At 38.4% G+C, this 19894-nt stretch overlaps 1 protein-coding gene across 2 annotated transcripts in view; it reads right to left on the bottom strand.

Annotated features, from left to right (window-relative positions):
- cpne7 (copine VII) overlaps nucleotides 1-19894 on the bottom strand; it is an 80117-nt gene that overhangs the window by 33871 nt on the left and 26352 nt on the right. For both annotated transcript variants that reach the window (XM_051901145.1, XM_051901146.1), the window contains 7 exons: nucleotides 17177-17251; nucleotides 10648-10731; nucleotides 10466-10555; nucleotides 8970-9068; nucleotides 8700-8786; nucleotides 6197-6256; nucleotides 5053-5186 (listed from right to left, as the gene is read on the bottom strand). In XM_051901145.1, the coding sequence (XP_051757105.1) occupies nucleotides 5053-5186; nucleotides 6197-6256; nucleotides 8700-8786; nucleotides 8970-9068; nucleotides 10466-10555; nucleotides 10648-10731; nucleotides 17177-17251 (629 nt within the window). The remainder of the gene's footprint in view (nucleotides 1-5052; nucleotides 5187-6196; nucleotides 6257-8699; nucleotides 8787-8969; nucleotides 9069-10465; nucleotides 10556-10647; nucleotides 10732-17176; nucleotides 17252-19894) is intronic.

A 19894-nucleotide genomic window follows, 5' to 3' on the forward strand; every position in this document is an offset into this window, starting at 1 on the left:
TAAAATGTTACTGAAATTTAATTCCCATCACAGTTTAAGAATTACATTGCTTCAGAAAAAAAAAAAAAATCAGAATTCTCTTGTGATGCACATATATATATATATATGTATGTATATACTGTTGGACATTGTTTGTAGAAAAATAGTGCACAGGGCTAAACGTGGCCAAGTTTGAAAAAACACCCTCATATGTTAAGCTTTTTCATTAAGCATAATGTCTCTTCTTTTTGTCCATTAGGAGGATATATCTGTTGACTCATTTGGCTTTGATCTGAGGAGAGAATCCTCCCTTTGGAACAGATCTCATTATAAATGTCTAAGACGGTAATTAACCAGCTCCTATGAGGCTAATTGTAGTAAGCCCACAACAACTTACGCAAATATTGATTTAGTCATTGTGAATCTAGAACTACCATTAAATAAAACAGGAACAGAATCAATGATCATGGGATACGGCTGTTTAAAAGACAAACAGTGAATGCCTTTCCAGAAAGAAACACCCTGAACACACTAATGCACAATTTTCTGAATCAGGCAGGAAAGGGGAAGGTGAAAATTGCAGCATCGCACAATTAGAGAGAATACACCAACTATATTAACCACCCACACACAATGCTTTAGTTTTTAGTTTGGATAAATAAAGACCAAATAATAAAGGGAAATTCTGTTTGGCTGATTAGTCAGTTCAGATTTCTTCCTATTGTCTCTCACACTGAGGTTCCACAAGCAGAGTCGTTTAATAAGCCACAGACTACAGACATTGGCGAATCCCTGGCACCAGTCGCTAGCAGGATCTGCGGTGCCATGGGTTATTAGGATGTAGCCCAGAGGAAGAACTCAGCCTCGGTCATTGGATTGGATGGACCCCTGATATCTTATAGTGACCTGAGCTAACCAACAAAGCCTCAAAGTCAACAAACAGCCTCCAGGCAAGCTTACTTCAGTGATCCCCCTAGCATTGTACGAAGGTCTTTGTTATTTAAGCCATTTAACTTAGTAACAAACATCTAACTGGGTTATTTATGCCTTTTAAAGGATTAGTTCACTTTCATATAAAATTTTCTTGATGATTTACTCACCTTCATGTCATCCAAGATGTTCATGTCTTTCTTTCTTCAGTCGAAAAGAAATTAAGGTTTTTGATGAAAAAATTATAGTTTCAGTGCAGCTTCAAAGGGCTTTAAACGATACCAGATGTATGTCCTACGCCTTCCCTATTGTACTTATGGAAAAAAATTTAACTGGCGCTGCATTCGTTCTCTAAGTAGGACATACAGCGTAAGCTTTTTGAAGAATACGAAAGTACAGTTTTGGCGGAAGCACTTGGAAGGCGATCATTTGTTTATATAAAGCATATACATTTACATTTTTTTCGAAAATGACCGATCGTTTCGCTAGATAAGACCCTTATTCCTCATCTGGTATCGTTTAAAGCCCTTTGAAGCTGCACTGAAACTATAATTTTGACCTTCAACCGTTTGATAACATGGGGGTGAGTAAATTATCGGGAAAATTTTATATGAAAGTGAACTAATCCTTTAAATTAAAGATGTATACTGTTCAGCATCTACATAAAACTGTATTCACAACCCAATTTACTTCTATACTGTGACAAATTTTTGAGATTAACAGAATATTTAATGAGAAAAAAGGTTGGGTGGAACTAACCCTTGTGAAAAAGTATGCTTTCAAAAAGAGTGCTTATTATGTAAATAATAGACTTGAAAAGAATATACTTAAGTGTGAACTGAATGTATAATGTTTTCAGACACTTAATTGCATGCTAATTAAATGAAAATGTACTATAGTTTAAATTTATATTAAATGCAATAAGATGAAATTTAGAGTGCTTCTTGACCCACTTAAGTACATCTTGTAATTTCATAATTACTTCATTTGCCTGAAGTACTTCATTACTTTATTACTTCATTTGAACTAAGGCCTAATCCTGGCTTAATCTAAGCCCTATTTGTGAAACTGGGCCAATGAGTTTAAAAAATGTACTTTAAAGTAAATCTTTTAATCTAAAAGTGCACTTTTTAAAGGTGTACTTAATTGTGTTAAGAAACAGTCATAAACAAGTATTCTCTTTAAGTACACTTAAATGGCCTTTTATTTCATTAAAATTATATTATCTGCAAATACAGTTTTTTTTGAGGGGGAAAAGACATTTTTGAAAAAGTCTTTTATAATACTTTTAAGATTTGAAGTACACTACAAATGCACATTCAACACATTTCTCCATGGCAGTTCACAAAGGATTGCAGTCCTACGAGGCCTCATGGCACCACTCTTATCGGAGGCACCCCTTATCACAGTTTCAATTACAAGGAATATAGTTATGAGAATAAATTCATGCGCATATTGCACGAGACAATAACATACCACAAGAGAATACAACATCACAGCTGCGATAAGTCGTTCAAAAGACTCTTGTCAGTGCTGACAAGGTTCCATGAAAAGATTTCCTCTGTTCTTTGTTAATTTCATACTGTGCCACCAGTCAGCGGCACACATTCAAGCACTGTTCTAAATGTCTCTATGATAATTTTACATATGTAGTGACTTGTTGTTTTTTGTTGTTGTTAGGATTTTCTCAGTTTGAAGCCTCTGGTAGTCAGAGACCCTGAGGCACTGGCCCCATTGGCCTGGTCCATAATCCATCCTTGGACTTGTTTTTATCTGCTGGGAACTGATTGGCTCATGAAAAGTGAGCATTCCAGACCTGAATGCGAGTCAGCTGAGGAGGAGTACTCTCTTCCTGAAATACTGCCGGCACCCACTTTTGATGAGGTATTTTGAACAGGAAGAGGAGGCTGGAGGTTAAATTCACCCTCCAGAGCATCTTGGTGTGTTAAAATGGTAACACTTCCTTTTGTTGTTCAATTTTGGCTACTACTGCTGTACTTCATTGTATTAAAGTGCCCATATAATGACCAAGTTCATACTTTTATTTTGGGGTATGATTCATGAATAAAAAAAACCCAAACATTTTTCTCATAATTATACATTGCTGCAGCACCTCTTTTCATCTTCTGCCTGAAACACTATATGTTTTAGATTATCCTGCCTTCTGAAAAGCCCAGTCTGATCTGATCGGTCAGCTGATGCATTCTCATTATTGGTCAACCACTTAAAGTGTGTGTCAGAAATGTAACACCCCTTACCATGATCAGGTTTCATCTCCTGAGGCTTCGTGAGCAGCTGTAAACAGTATAATATCTATGGTAACTATGGCATCAGAATCGGAAGTCCATACAATCGCTGCATCCGTAATCAAATACTTCCATATATAGTATGTGAAAAACCTCCAGTATGCCAAAAGAGTAGTACGTATGTCTGAATACAGAAGCTGCATCTCATTTCGGAGGCTGCGTCCTCTGGAAGTCACATTTGAAGGCTGCATACGTCATCAAGGATGTCGTATTTAGGAAAAGTAACCGTAATAAAATTGACTGTTATTGCTCGTGATGTGTAAAATACTGTAATTCTTGTCTTACTTTGAAATCTAATGGTTACTATTCTTAAATGAGACCGCCAAGATGACGTATGCAGCCTTCAAATGCGAGGACGCAGCCTTCGAAATGAGACGCAGCAACAGTATTCGAAAACGTATGTACATCTGCATTTCATTCACACTAGCCATATTCATACTATATAGAGAATACTTTTTTAACGATCGCAAAGTAAATTCAAATGTACTACCTACATGGAATGTTTTTTACCCTCAAAATCACTTACTGACTGACAGTGGGCCAAAGCAGCCAGTAGGTGAGCATTATGTAAATGTGAAACATGGTGATAGAGCTAAGTCACAGAAATAATGGCAAGACTACAAACAACGCATTTCAGGAAGGTGTTTTCTGCTGGAGAGATGAACTCCTTTTGGCATGGACTTTGTGTTTTGTAACTTTGCAGAATGTTTATATGCACAAACAGCTATATTACACACTAGAGGAAAGGTAAAATAAAGTATAATATGTGCCTTTTAACGATAACCACACTGTAAACCCTAACGTTCAAAATAATTACCTGGTTTGAATCGGACAAACTTCAATTAAACAAATTAGTTCAATCAAATTAACTTTCTTTTTCTTTCAAGTTCACAGAACTGATATATTTTAAGTAAACTGAACTGTTTAATTGTTTTGCGTTGTATGAACTCATTTCTTTTAATTTAGACTAACTTAAGTTTAAATGAAACTGGGCTGGGATTTCTATTTCCCAGCATGCTTTGCCCATGGCACTCGAAAGGGAGAGTAAATGCTAAAATCAAGTGTTATATAATGTATTTTTGTGCAAAATTAATGTTAAATGAGGGAGATTTAGTAGTGATTAATGTTTTGTTATGCTAATTTAGAAGAGTTTTAATGTGTTTTTTTGGAGAGTTGGTGACAAGTGGTGCATGCGGCTTGGTTTGAGAGCAAGTATGTTAAATGCTTTATATACTCATACAGCAAGTGCTATACCATACTATTGTTAGCAGTTGAGCAAGTTAGCATTTTCTGAATTAGCTTGTTACAGCTAGCTAAGTTTACATTAATAAAAATGTTTACACTAAGGTTACATTTTAAGTTAAATGTATGAATTAGTGTACTCAAACATTTCAAGTTAACAATAATTAAAATGTTTGAGTACAAAATTAAAATCTGCCAGTTCTGCTTACTTAAACTTTGAATTTCTTAACTTAAAATTTTTGAGGCAACTGATTTTTTTGTTTTGCCAACTTATTTAATATATGAAATATTGGCATGCATTTTCAGGTAGCCTTAAACAATGCCTAAATAGCTATTTTGATATTGGTTAAAATTACCAATGGCCTGAGCAGCCTACGTGACATCACCCAAAAAGGATAGTCAGAGGCGGAGCTAATCATTTTGAAGAAAGATTACAAAGACTCAGAAGTCAAAAAAGTTGTTCATTCTACATTTGAGCATTACAGCACAGTCACTAACTTTCAGAGACATTCTGCATGCACTAAATTCCAAATAAGAAAAATTGCAAACCTACAGGATAGTGTCCACCTCCATCAGCAGGAACACCAGCACTAACCTGTCGTAATCCTGGCAGATCTCCCCCACGGCTATCAAAGCTTTCAGATACTCGTTCGGCTGATATGGGTTGATGTAGTGCAGGGAACAGCTATTGCGAGGGTCCCCATTGGATGCCGTGAAGTCAATGGCAACCTAGAGAGATAATAGTATGACACACTCTTGATAAAACTGCAAAATGCAGGACAAAAATGTTATGGGTTACATAATCTGATCGATCGTCAAATATGCTTAATCATTTTAGTTTTACGCCTGGAACAATAGTTGTCTCCATTGTAGAAAACTGAAAGGAAATGTCTGTCTACAAAAAGCCAAGCACTCAAGAGCTGTCTTTCCTAGGAAGTTACACAAAACCTGATTAGAACAGTTCTGCAAAAAAGTACCCATCTGTATAAATAATTAAAGTGCTTAAAATGGACAATATGTACATTTTATTTGCTTAGAGGCATGCCGATTGTATAGTCATTCACTGAGCAGATGTTATAATCCAAAATAGCACAAACGGCTACCATATGCTCTGTAATACAGAGATACAGCTCATATCCCAGTAAACACTCGATATAATATATTAAACCACTGCATTACACTTAAATGAAGATCCTATGTGAATCCTGCACCACTCCAACTATTCACTCTGAGGCTTTCACTCCTTGACATCTGATTATCTTTCATTTTAACAGGCAACGGGAGAATTCAGATATTTAAATAATGAATATTCAATTGGATTCATTAATAATCTTGGCCCATTTTACTGCTCTAAAAGGGGGCATGAGGTGGGGGACTTAAAACAGTCTGGATGAGGTATTAATTTGTTCTGTTGCCTCCAGCCGTGAAACAATCACATTCTTACTCAAAATAAACCTCAAGAGTAGACAAACGTGAATGTAACATATTCTGATCTTGTTTTAAGAATAATTAGCTATTTTTTCTAGCGAACAAGACAAAAGACCTTTTGCAGTCTGCCTCACAAAATCATGTATAATCAACTATAAATGAGCTGCATTTGCTGTGAGGAAGCAGTTACCGGTCCAGCACGCCTGGCATAAATATCTACATGCTTGGTGGAGAACATGGGCAGTAAATCTGTGAAGGGTCTGGATCGCACTGTGGTGCTAAATGTGGAGCGCACTGCTGTTCCCACTTACTGTGAAGTGTATTTGGCAGCCCCCCATGATGTAGTCCAGGAAGGAATAGACTCTGTGAAGCTGCAAAATGAAGAATGGAGGGTGAGTCTTAGAAACCTTGCCACATTTATTTGCAAAACTATCTGCAAAATTTCAGCCTCTGGAATTTTACTCAGATACATATCAAACACACACATGTACTGTATGAGATATGAAGCAACTCACAAAAAGAGCAACTTACATAACATACAAAACATATGGTGTCCAAAAAAAATGATACCATGTTACCTTGAAATTATACCATCACATCTTTGTATGGTTATACACATTGTTGGAGGTAATGCATTACAAGTAACTTGAGTTACGTAATCAGATTACTTTTTTCAAGTAACTAGTAAAGTAAAACATTACTTTTAAATCTACAACAAAATATTTGAGCTACTTTTTCAAATAAGTAACGCAAGTTACTTTGTTTTCCCAATTCTAGACTGACACCTCTCCTGTCCCCATGTTGAGAGAAATGGGGAGAAAGAGGCAGAGGAGTTGTGTGCGCTGTGTAAACATGATGCTTATTGTAGTTGTTGTTGAACTTTCTTCTCCTGCGTCCCATTATTCTGAAAAATCCAGATTGGCAGCACAGCTGAAAGGTTTGTTTGCGCTGCACCCTCTACTATACAGGTGTGAATTTGCATTTCCTTCAGCCTGAGGCTTATTCATTTCACTTTTGGTGAGCCTTAACATTTGCCAAAAATAGAACTTTTTTTGTTGTTAAAAAACAAACAAACAAGCCCAGCCCAGGTGAGAAAAAGTAACACAAAAGTAACATAACACATCACTTTCCATAAAAAGTAACTAAGTAATGCAATAAGTTACTTTTTAGGGAGTAACACAATATAGTGTACTTTCCCAAATAATAGTTATACAGCATAAATTCAAACTCTATTCTACACTAATTTATGCTGGTTTGGTGCTGGTGAAGCTGGTGGACCAAGAAGGTCCTGTCAGTTAAATTAGATGACTGGAGGAGACTCTGTATAAAATTATTGCCATTACTATTGGCATTATATATTGTCATAATTATTTTTTAAATGTTTATTTATTTATTTATTTATTTATTCTCATCCATTTATTTCATCTGTTCAAGGTTCAAAGTATTTATTGTCATTCTGTACATGTTGACACATGAGAATGAAATATGTACTCAGCATACTGTATACAGCAGCATACTGTATAGAAACTATTGATTTCTAAAAGGCATTCAGAAATGGAGATGATAGCAGGCACACACACACACACACACACACACACACACACACACACACACTCATGTCCCTTTCACAGCATCTGTCTAAAGCTCAACAAGTGGAATACACACACACACATATATATGTATATATATATATATATATATATACACCAATCAGGCATAACATTGTGACCACCTTCCTAATATTGTGTTGGTCCCCCTTTTGCTGCCAAAACAGCCCTGACCCGTCAAGGCATGGACTCCACTAGACCCCTGAAGGTGTGCTGTGGTATCTGGCACCAAGATGTTAGCAGCAGATCCTTTAAGTCCTGTAAGTTGCGGTCCCAGCAGAACATTGCCCAAATCATCACACTGCCTCTGCTGGCTTGCCTTCTTCCCATAGTGTTGGCGCTTTCGACAGTGGACAGGGGTCAGCATGGGCACCCTGACTGGTCAGCGGCTATGCAGCCCCATACGCAACAAACTGATGCACTGTGTATTCTGACACCTTTCTATCAGAAACAGCATTAACTTCTTGAGCAATTTGAGCTACAGTAGCTCAATGGATCGGACCACACGGGCCAGCCTTCGCTCCCCACGTGCATCAATGAGCCTTGGCCACTGGTTCACCAATGTTCCTTCTTCTGACCACTTTTGATAGATGCTGACCACTGCAGACCGGGAACACCCCACAAGAGCTGCAGTTTTGGAGATGCTCTGACCTAGTCGTCTAGCCATCACAATTTAGCCCTTGCCAAACTCGCTCAAATCCTTACGCTTGCCCATTTTTCCTGCTTCTAACACATCAACTTTGAGGACAAAATGTTCACTTGCTGCCTAATATATCCCACCCACTAACAGGTGCCGTGATGAAGAGATAATCAGAGTTATTCACTTCACCTGTCAGTGCTCATAATGTTTTGCCTGATCGGTATATATATATATATATATATATATATTAATCAATTAATATCTCTAATAAAACACAAACACAAAAAGAACACAATTCTCAGTCTCAGTTGATAAATGTAAAAAGGATAACAGAACAGACTTAAACAGCTCTATAAATAAAAATCTTCCCTACGTGAATGTGCACAAACAAGACGAATGCATTAGCCTCTTCCCACCCCGCTAATGTGTTTAGGCTAAGCTTGATTGTCACACCCACCCACAACAATAATAACTCTGCTGTCTTTTCATTGACAGCCTGTTGGCCAGTATTGTGCAGCACTCCTAAAACAGGGATGGCATATCTCTAAAAAACTGACAGGCTCTTACCTTGAGATCACTGAGAATAACCAACCCAGAGTTCTTGTAGTTCTTCTTCTTCAGTTTGTATTTTGGATTGATGCAATCCCATGTGACCTTCAGGAGCACAGGAAGAGATCAAAGAGGTGAGCTGAAAATTGAAGGTGGTACTGCAGCGAAGTCACTTTTACCACACATGCAGAAGGTTTGTGACATTTCTGTAATCCATTCTAGACCTCGGCAGGAAACAGCTATGACCAATATCAAACACCAATGTATGGCTGAAGGTCTCACACTGACCTTGTTTCCTGAGGAAATCTTCTGCATTTCTTTGAAATTAGTGTAGAATTCACCAATGAAGTCATGCTTTCCCCTCGAGTCATAGTCCCAGACTAAGCACTGCAGTTCACAGACAAGTACAACTCATTAACTCGTGTGTCTCTTATGTTTCCATGTTTCATTTTGGTCATTATTTCTCTTAAAGGGTTAGTTCACCCAAAAATGAAAATTATCCCATGATTTACTCACCCTCAAGCCACCCTAGATGTATATGACTTTCTTCTTTCAGACGAACACAACCAAAGTTATATTAAAAAAAATATATCCTGGCTCTTCCAAGCTTTATAATGGTAGTGAATGGTATCTTAGATTTTGAAGCCTAAAAAACCACATCCACCTATAATAAAAGTAATCCAGGGGCTTAATAAAGTCCTTCTGAAGTAATGTATTTTTGTAAGAAAAATATCCATATTTAAAACTTTATAAACTATAATCACTGATTTCCAGCAACGGCCGTAAGCAAGTCAAGTTCTGGCAGAAGAGTGACCTCTGACCTGACATTTAATGTAGGATGTAGTAAGCTTGTAGTAAGCTGTAGTAAGAGTATCGTAAGCTTAGACACCTCTCGCGGTTCAAACAAATAGGGCTTCTCTTACATCGAAATCTTCTGACATTTCTCTTTAAAAATTCTCGTTTTAGGCTTCTAATTCGTGACCAGTGTTTTGTTTTGCTCTATTTTCTGCGCTTCCGCATTCGTCATTACGTCATAAGTCGGGTCTCGCTTGATTCACGTACGGCTCTTGCCGGAAGCCAGTGATTATAGTTCATAAAGTTTTAAATATGGATATTTTTTTTATACAAAAGCACATCACTTCGCTTCAGACGACATTTAATTAACCCACTGGAGTCTTATGGATTACTTTTATGATCAATGGATGCACTTTTTGGATCTTAAACAAACTTGGGTGCCATTCAATCCCTTTACAAAGCTTGGATAAGCCAGGATATTATTGAAAGAAAAAGTCATATATACCTAGAATGGCTTGAAGGTGAGTAAATTATGGGATAATTTTCATTTTTGGGACCCTTTATAGGAATAGTTCACCCAAAAATGCTTGATTTTATCATACCAAATCTGCACAAATTTCTTAAGTGAAACACCAAAATAGTTATTTAGCAAAATGTCCAAGATTCTGTCATACAACAGATGTAGACTGGCCAAAATTTTCAGTGAAAAACAACTTAAATTCTCATCTGTTCCTAAAACAAATCTCTTGAATGTTTTCATAATATCTGGAAATTAGTGCAGGAGTCGTAAGCACCACTTTGATGGTGCTTTTATTGGAACTTGACAGCCACTGATCACAATATGCTATTATTGTAAGGAAAAGAGCATCTTGGACATTCTGCAAAACATCTTTTTTTGTGCTGTACAGAAGAAAGTAAGTCATACAGGTTCGGAACAACATGGGTGATAGAAAGCCCATTCTGGAGAGACCTATTCCATTAATATTCACCTTTAACTTCCGTTCGTCATCACAGCTGCACAGAGAAATGAGAGACACCTTAAAGGGTTCCCACACAGGGTTCAGGTTGTTTTTAATCACCTGCAGATAAAAATCAATATCACTGTATAAACTAGAGAGGAATAATGGACAGCGCAAGAAAGATTATTATCCCATGGGATGGAACTACTTACTTCAGTTCTGTGTACAAGCTGTTCTGTTCCATCATCATTGATCCGGTAAATCTCCAAGAATGGATCTGACTTGCTGAAGAGATCCTATACAGTCACAAGATCATTTCAATACAGTCTAAGCATTCAAAGGAGACATTTTCTTAAAGACCCCATGAATTTATGAATGCAATCTTTTCTGAATTAATGTATTTTATTAATGTAGTTGGGTGAGAACAATAAAAAAGAAGACTTGTACTTTTTAACACAGCCAATCGAGTGGTGCAGGGATACGTCAAAAAGACTAATTCGCCACTGGTTCCCTTGAGATTTTCCTAAGGGGTTTTATAATGGGGTTCAATTTATGAGTAAAATAAAGCCTGTGGTAAACATTACTTGACAATACTTGGACGTTTTGTTCTACAACATACCCAAAATGTCTTATCTAGTTACTTATTAGAAACATACGTTTTCAAAAATAAACATAACTGCTTCAAAATTCATGTATGGGTGTGTGCAGTTTATATTGTAGAACAAAATGTCAAAGTATCATTAAGTTATGTTTACCACAGGCTTTATTTTACTCATAAATTGAAAAAACTCATTATAAAACCCAATAGGAAAATCTCGAGAGAACGAGGGATGAATTAGTCTTCCGGGTTTTGACGTCACCCCTGCACCACTCTATAGCCATTTGCTACTTGCTATCAAGACATGACTGCTTTTGAATGCCTGCCAAAGGAAAAAGATACTTTTTGCCAAAGTGGCATAGTTATGGCACCTACCAGCAAGGGTTAACTGTTCTAACACCTACGCTTGCTATTGCTAGGCCATGAGAACAAGGTTAGATCCTGTGAACAAGGTTAGCTATTAGTAATTCTGGTCCATTTCCCCTGAAGATTGTAAATTTTGACTCTGAAGGTATGGTCACATTTACCATTGTTCTGCAAATTTTCATGGGCAAAATCCAGCCATTTCAATAGAAATCTACAGGATTTCTCCAAATAAATTTCACTAGAGGTTGACATTGGTCACACAAATTCACCACACTGACAAACAGAAAGCTGCTTGTTTTAAAAGTTCCTTCTTTCTTCATACGCTTCATACAGTACATCGCTACACTATGGACTTCTTTGCCCATGATATTTCGCTAATGTGATCGCACCTTAAGTTTATGAGTATATTTTGTTAAGTTTTAGGGGTATATTTCTATATTGATACGGATAAAGGCAAAAAAACGAAGTTCAAGGGGTCTTTAAGTAAAAATTAGTAAAGAGAACATACAGATGTGCAATAACACACTTTCGGGTGGAATAACTGGTCAAGGGAAAATGCATAGTTCACGATTATTTTCCAGAGTGCACACCCATGTGTTGCTGCCGATTGTGCTCATAGCTGTGGCAAATCAAATCAACAATATTGTGTGAAACAATCATTCAACATAAGGTTTCTGAATTGCAGCTCTCCGGAGAAGCCACCGAGGACTTTGTTCCTAAGTGTGTGCAGATGTGAGAGAGAGAATGAGGCACAGAGAGATAAAGGAAGAGAGAGAGAAATGGGTAGAGCAAAGAACGAGCCATTTAATATCCCCATTTCTCGCTGCATTAGTGTGCGACATCTCCACAGGGACGCTGAAAGAGGAGGTGCCCCCACTATCTGGTTGTCAAGGTAACATCTTGCCAGTGGTTTGAGTGAAGACTGATTTAGACAAGTGATTTGTCTGTTGTTCGCATTCATCACATGCATCGCACCTCTGAAATCTGTCATTGCATTTGCGAAGTTCCCTATGGACCGATGATGATTCCTGGCTGTTCATTATTCCTGGAAGACATTTAAGGCCGCCAGACTCCAACGAGACAAGATCTTTAATGGCATTTTCCTTTAGCAGATGGCTAAATGCACAGATTAAAGGTTAATTCCGTGCTTGACTTTTATGATCTGATGAAAAATAGAGCTATCAATGTCCCCTGAAAAAGACAAAATATGTGCTAATATCTACAAAGAACCCCATGTGAAGGTACAGCACCAAATGAAGCATTAAAATTCACAGAGAAATTGCCAAGTGAAGAGTCTTTGATAAATGTCACATAACCCAGAGCGACTTTTCAATTCAAAATGCATTAGAGCCGTCTTCATAAAGAGAAATGGCATTCACATCAAAGGCACAGACGTCTCTAGAAAGCGTCACATGCAGAAGCTGTCATGAAGTCCAATATAGCTTCATTTGCTAATGTTTCCATTTCGTTTAAGTCATATCAGTCTGTATTCAGAGAATGCCAAAGTTATTTGAACAGACAGATCTTGTCCAAAGATAGCAGCACAGCCATTATTCTGCCTAGCCGTTTATTAGACTCCATCCATCCTCCCGCTATCATATCCGGGCCAGGATGGAGCCAACTCTGGGTTTTGAGGATGAGTGCGAAGAAGAAACACTAATCAGCTCACATAATACAGCTAATGTAAACGATGCAAACATTCAGAATGCCCATATTAATGATTGTAATTCCTAACAAGTACATGTAATCCATTGAGCAATAATTAACAGACCTGAGGGCAAAAATGTGTAAACGCAAGCTGCAATATAAACAGCAATTACAAGAGAGGGGACAATAAAATCCACCCTCCCTGAAAAAGAGCATTAAAATGGTTTCATGTCAGAGGCTGCTTGAAATGAAAGTGAGAATTCAATTTTATTGCCTTATGAAATTTGCCACCATTAGCCTTTCAGAATTAGCCTGGTTAATGTTCTGACGGGCAGGCGGACAGGTTCATTGCTAGGATGGAAATAAATTAGTGATGTGAGCGCGTAGCCCCTGCTTTCATGCATATGCAATGTGCAAAGAATGTGGCTCCATATTCTAAACATGATTTACTGCATCAGCATATGTATTTTACCATGAGAAACCGTGCCTTAAAGGGATAGTTCACCCAAAAATTAAAATGTTGTCATCTTTTACTCACCATCAAGTTGTTGCAAATCTGTATAAGTTTCTTTCTTCTGTTGAACACAAAAAAAGATATTTTGAATAATGTCGGTAACCAGAGAGTTGAATACCCATAGGAAAAAAATACTATGGAAGTCAATGGCTACCGTCAGCTGTCTGGTTACCGACATTCTTCAAAATATCTTCAACAGAAGAAAGAAATACAGTTTTGGAACAACTTGAGGGTTAGTAAATTTCATTTTTTGGGTGAATGATCCCTTTAACAAACTTGAGATGACATGCTGGTTTAGTTAAACCATACTTAAAGGATTAGTTCACTTTCATATAAAATTTTCCTGATAATTTACTCACCCCCATGTCATCCAAGATGTTCATGTCTTTCTTTCTTCAGTCTAAAAGAAATTAAGGTTTTTGATGGCGGACGCACTTGGAAGGCGATCATTTGTTTATATAAAGCATATACATTTACATTTTTTTAAAAAATGACAGATCGTTTCGCTAGATAAGACCTTTATTCCTCGTCTGGTATCGTTTAAAGCCCTTTGAAGCTCCACTAAAACTATAATTTTGACCTTTAACCGTTTGGGGACCATTGAAGTCCACTATAAGGAGAATAATCCTGGAATGTTTTCATCAAAAACCTTAATTTCTTTTCGACTGAAGAGAGAAAGATATGGACATCTTGCATGACATGGGGGTGAGTAAATTATCAGGAAAATTTTATATGAAAGTGAACTAATCCTTTAACCAAAGCACATGCGCATTTTTAAGTTGGAGAGATGGAGGATTATCTACAGGCACGGGACAACCCTTCTATGCGAGGGTCCCACATGGTATGATATTATGGATACATTTGTATAGAGTTGTTTTCACTCTGCATAGAAGCTGTAGATATACTGTGCCTTTACCCAGAGGCACAGAGATGGCATAAATGTATTTACACAGATTCACAATTGCAGGAAACAATTGATCACGTGCATAGATTGTTGTTTTGTGTGCACAGCAGACAGAAAATAAGAACCATGCTGACTGAGCTGCTGCAGTTTGTGTAAAGATGCTTTATGTGCAGACTTTGCCAGGGGTGCGTATCCTGAAAGCATCATTAGCCAACTATGGTCTCAAGCTCTGTCGTTACTAACATAGATCAACAATTCAGTGTTTCCTGAAACCTACAGCTCTCGACCTGTAGTTAGAAGCGTAGTTTTTTGTTAGTATGACATGTAAAGTTAGATAGATCGTACATAGAGCAGTACCCTTTAAAGGACAACTTTGTACCTTATATCCCGAAAAGGTGCATTTTAGAGTAGGAATATGCACCCTTAAAGTACTACTATGAATCTTTTAGGGGTAAATAAGGAACAAAATACCTTTTTGAGGGTACTGCCCCAGAAGCTGTTGTATACTTAACCCTCTGGTCCTCTTCGTTTAGGGGTCACACTTGGCTCCTTCGCAGTCAAAAGTGACCGAAGCTTTGAAATGTGACTTCTTTTTTTTTTCAGGAAAACCAATGTAATATATTTTTGTTCAATAATATTTTTTGATTATTATTTAGAATTTTGAGGGGATTTTATGATATTATGCAATTTGTATACAATTTTTATTAGCTATTTTTCCCCATTAAAAATAACACAATTTTTTTCCTAATATATTTTTTGATTATTTTTCAATTAAAGCAGTATTCCACGTTAAAATAGAGACAAGGTAATCCAATTTTTGAAGGTAGATTAGTGCCATGTGGTGGGAGTAAAGAAAAAAGAAAAATGAAATGTTTGAAATGTTGATTTGAAGTGTCAGTTTTTGCATTAATTTTACTACAGTCAACATGACATTTTGTTACACATAACATCAAAATTCAATAAAAATGTAACACAAAGGTAACAGTTATGCTTTATCACAGCTTAATCAATCTGGGTCTGATTTGATTTCAACCTCTTGTTTGAGTCTTTTGGCTAAATTGTATCATATTGTTACTGCCACAACAGTTCATTTTTGTGTATAATAGTGCGTGTGTGTGTGTGTGTGTGTGTGTGTGTGTGTGTGTGTGTGTGTGTGTGTGTGTGTGAGTGTGTGTGTATGTGTCTGTTTTGTACTCTTGTGTAACCTCTTCCTTGCTATTAGTTTTTTTTTTTTTTTTTACTGCATTGTGGATGAATTAATGATTTTATTTCTCACATTTGCAAAAACGTGCTCTGTTATGGTCACGCTAGTTCATATATATGCGTGGGGTGGGTGGATGTGTCTATTTTGCACCAAGTGTGACTTTTTTTTTACCCTTTAATATATCCGAATCATGTCCATGATTTGTTTGTGTGTTCACATGGCTAATGTGACAAAAGTCATCAAGTGTAATCCCATTCCAATGAAGCAAAAAAAATTTAAATTTCAAAATGTAAAATTTTTCTGTGATTTTTGACCGAAGAGGCCATTTTTTTCTGGGAGTGTAACACCCCTTTGCAGCTCTCACGTTCCTGGATTAGTTACATTCCTATCAAAAACATTCCTATCAACTAAATCAGATTTTAGGAATAGGGAAATAAGAATTGTTAGGGTTTAGGGCTTTCCATTCAGATCAACCAATCATTTCCATCTGATTTAATGGGAAGAAGAATGTTGTTCCAGCACCAGCAAAAGATGTTGATCCAGGAACACGTCCTAGTTGGCAAAATTACAGTCAGCCAATGGTTTGCGTGGGTGCTTTGGCTTACTGTATAAGCGTCTCCAATCAGAATCACAGCCTGTGCTTTCTGTCATGGCACAGATGCCAACTAGCATTTCTGTCTCACTGTAAAAAGATGAATAGACAATATATTGATTTCACCACCTAATGTGGGGTTGAGGGGATGTGAAGCTTGAGTGAACAAGTCATGGCTATCGATTTACTGTTTCCCTTCATTACTTGAGATGTATGAATTCATGAAAGCCAGATTTACAAAGGGTTGAGGAATGAACAAAAAAGCTGTGTTTTGAAGATAACCGCTGAGCACAAATGTCGCCCCAGGCTAAGAGGAAGAGAACAGCAGCATACGAAACAGGAAGAGGGAGGGAGAAACAAGAGGAAAGAGTAGGAGAACCAGATGAGATGAGTACTGAGAGTAGGACGATGGGTGCAGAGGCGTTTGTGTACTGTGCGGCAGCGCAGCGGGAAGTGCAGACACCTGCAGAACTACAGGGCACGGAGAGAGCTGCGCCGTGGGCCGCGCTGTGTGGGAGAGGCTGTTTGCACACTGAGAGTCAGCCAGCCACCCTACGCTCCCTCAGCGCTTCAGCTCCGATAGCCCTCGCTATTCAGAGAGCTTCCATTCTCATTAGGAAACCTCAGCTGAATGAATAGTGTTTCAAACATTATGCCAGAGCCAAAAAAAGCGAGTGGGGTTTTATGAAGACATAATAGCCCTAATGGCTCTTAACAGGGTTGAAATGGAGAACCCAAAACATTAAAAGTGAGTTGAAAGGTTCTTTGGCAGCTGCGATTATTGGTTTCAAAGGGTCAAAAATCACTGCTTTACAAACAAAGAATATCATTTTCTGTCACTAAGCACACTGAGTGTAAAGTTGGTTATGCTTGAAATCCTATTTTTTGATGGAAAAAGAAAAGCGTCACTCCTTACCTTATCATCCAACTTCTTGGCACAGAAAGAAAGCTCCACGTAACCATTGTTCCCAGAAATCTCTTCAGCGTGAATCTTGGGAAATAAGAAAGGGATTAACTGAGACAAAGCCAACATACTGTTATTGTTTGTACTCTATATGTGGACACCCAGACTCCACATCCATATGTGCTTTTTAAACATTTTATTTCAGAACCATTGGCATTGAATTCTATCTATAACTGGGGACACACTTAACAACTAGCTAAAACATTCTAAGATCGAACTCAACACACTTAAAGACACTGTTTCCATTCACTGGAGCACAAACCTAACGACACTACACAACACACTTAGCGATTGGTGAGTGATGACAGGACATTCTGCCGAACTCAACTGTGCGAGATCTGCTTCAACAGCACAAATTTATGTTTGTATTTGCCATGCTATTTATACGTAGAAATTACTTTTTACATGCATATGGTACACAGTTTTCAAGTGCATATGATACGCACTTTGTGGCGTGATATGCACTTTTCGCCTACATACACTGCTCAAAAAAATTAAAGGAATGCTTTTTAATCAAAGAATAGCATTGAGTCAGTTAAACTCCTGCGATATTGATCTGGTCAGTTAAGAAGCAGAGGGGGTTGTTAACCAGTTTCAGCTGCTTTGGTGTTAATGAAATTAACAACAAGTGCACTAGATAGGAAACAATGAGACGACCCCCAAAACAGGAATGGTTTTACAAGTGGAGGCCACTGACATTTTTTTCCCTACTCATCTTTTCTGACTGTTTTTCACTAGTTTTGCATTTGGCTAGGGTCAGTGTCACTACTGGTAGCATGAGGTGATACCTGGACCCTACAGAGGTTGCACAGGCAGTCCAACTCCTCCAGGATGGCACATCAATACGTGCCATTGCCAGAAGGTTTGCTGTGTTTCCCAGCACAGTCTCAAGAGCACGGAGGAGATTCCAGGAGACAGGCAGTTACTCTAGGAGAGCTGGATAGGGCCGTAGAAGGTCCTTAACCCATCAGCAGGACCGGTATCTGCTCCTTTGTGCAAGGAGGAACAGGATGAGAACTGCCAAAGCCCTACAAAATGACCTCCAATAGGCCACTGGTGTAAATGTCTCTGACCAAACAATCAGAAACAGACTTCATGAGGGTGGCCTGAGGGCCCGACGTCCTCTAGTGGGGCCTGTGCTCACTGCCCGGCACCGTGGAGCTCGATTGGCAGTTGCCATTGAACACCAGAATTGGCAGATCAGCCACTGGCGCCCTGTGCTTTTCACAGATGAGAGCAGGTTTACCCTGAGCACATGTGACAGACATGAAAGGGTCTGGAGAAGCCGTGGAGAACGTTATGCTGCCTGTAATATCGTTCAGCATGACCGGTTTGGTGATGGGTAAGTGACAGTTTGGGGAGGCATATCCATGGAGGGACGCTCAGACCTCTACAGGCTAGACAATGGCACCCTGACTGCCATTAGGTATCGGGATGAAATCCTTGGACCTATTGTCAGACCCTACGCTGGTGCAGTGAGTCCTGGGTTCCACCTGGTGCACGACAATGCCCAGCCTCATGTGGCGAGAGTATCCAGGCAGTTCCTGGAGGATGAAGGAATTGATACCATTGAATGGCCCCCATACTCACCTGACCTAAATTCAATAGAACACCTCTGGGACATTTTGTTTCGGTCCATCCGACGACGCCAGGTTGCACCTCAGACTGTCCAGGAGCTTAGTTTTCCCCATTGAGATCTGATGTGTTTTCAAAGTGTTCCTTTAATTTTTTTGAGCAGTGTATAATACGCACTTAACCCACACCACCAATCCTACCCAAGGTGTTAACAGTACGTATAATATGCACATAAAAAGTAATTTCTGCGTATAAATGGCACGCTTAATACAAACATAAATTCGTGCTATAAATATGGCCTACTAGGAGATTTGGTTTTGAGATCTTGTACCGAAATGTCAACAGCTGCCGCTACTTATTTGCAGTTCAATTTGTGCAGAAAAACCTGCCATAGTGTTGTCAAAAGTACCGACCTCAATACCGAGTTGACACTGAAATTTTAAAAATGTGCCATTTTGAGCGCTGTTGAGCTGATTCGTAAACACCTCTGATTGGCCATTGTGTTCACATGCTCAACATATATGTCTGTGATTGGCTACAATGATCAGTGCACGGAAGTGTTTGAAATTGAAGTGTTTTGAAAAGTGGGAGCGTTTGAAAGCAGGCACCTATGAGTGGACCGGTCTGCTGACAGACTTGTGTATCTGTGTAAGTGCTCGGTGAAGAGCGTCATTGATGTCTATTTACGAAGTGTTGATCACTGTAGCCAATCACATCTATCGTCCATCTGTCCATCAATCTGTCCGTCCCTCCATTCATCCGTCTATCTGCCCACGTAGCCCGGCTGATCCATACATCCATCCACCCATCCCATCTATAAATCCGTCTGTCAATTCAACCAATTGCTCTTCCCATCCATCTGCCCAACCCAGCTGATCCATTTATCCATTCATTCATCCGCTCATCCCATCTATCCTTTTTTCTGTCCGTCCTTTTGTCCAGCCAATCCATCTGTCTGTCCACCCAGCCCATATCTTTCTATCTATACCTCTAAAAACTCACAAAGATAAGTACAGTATAAACTGAAGATAAGCTGTAGGCACTTATTCAAAAGTCTTGAGTTTAAATTTTCTAAACTTGCTTTTTCTGGAAATG

Source organism: Ctenopharyngodon idella, chromosome 7, assembly GCF_019924925.1.
Source record: "Ctenopharyngodon idella isolate HZGC_01 chromosome 7, HZGC01, whole genome shotgun sequence".
In the NCBI taxonomy this organism is placed as follows: domain Eukaryota; kingdom Metazoa; phylum Chordata; class Actinopteri; order Cypriniformes; family Xenocyprididae; genus Ctenopharyngodon; species Ctenopharyngodon idella.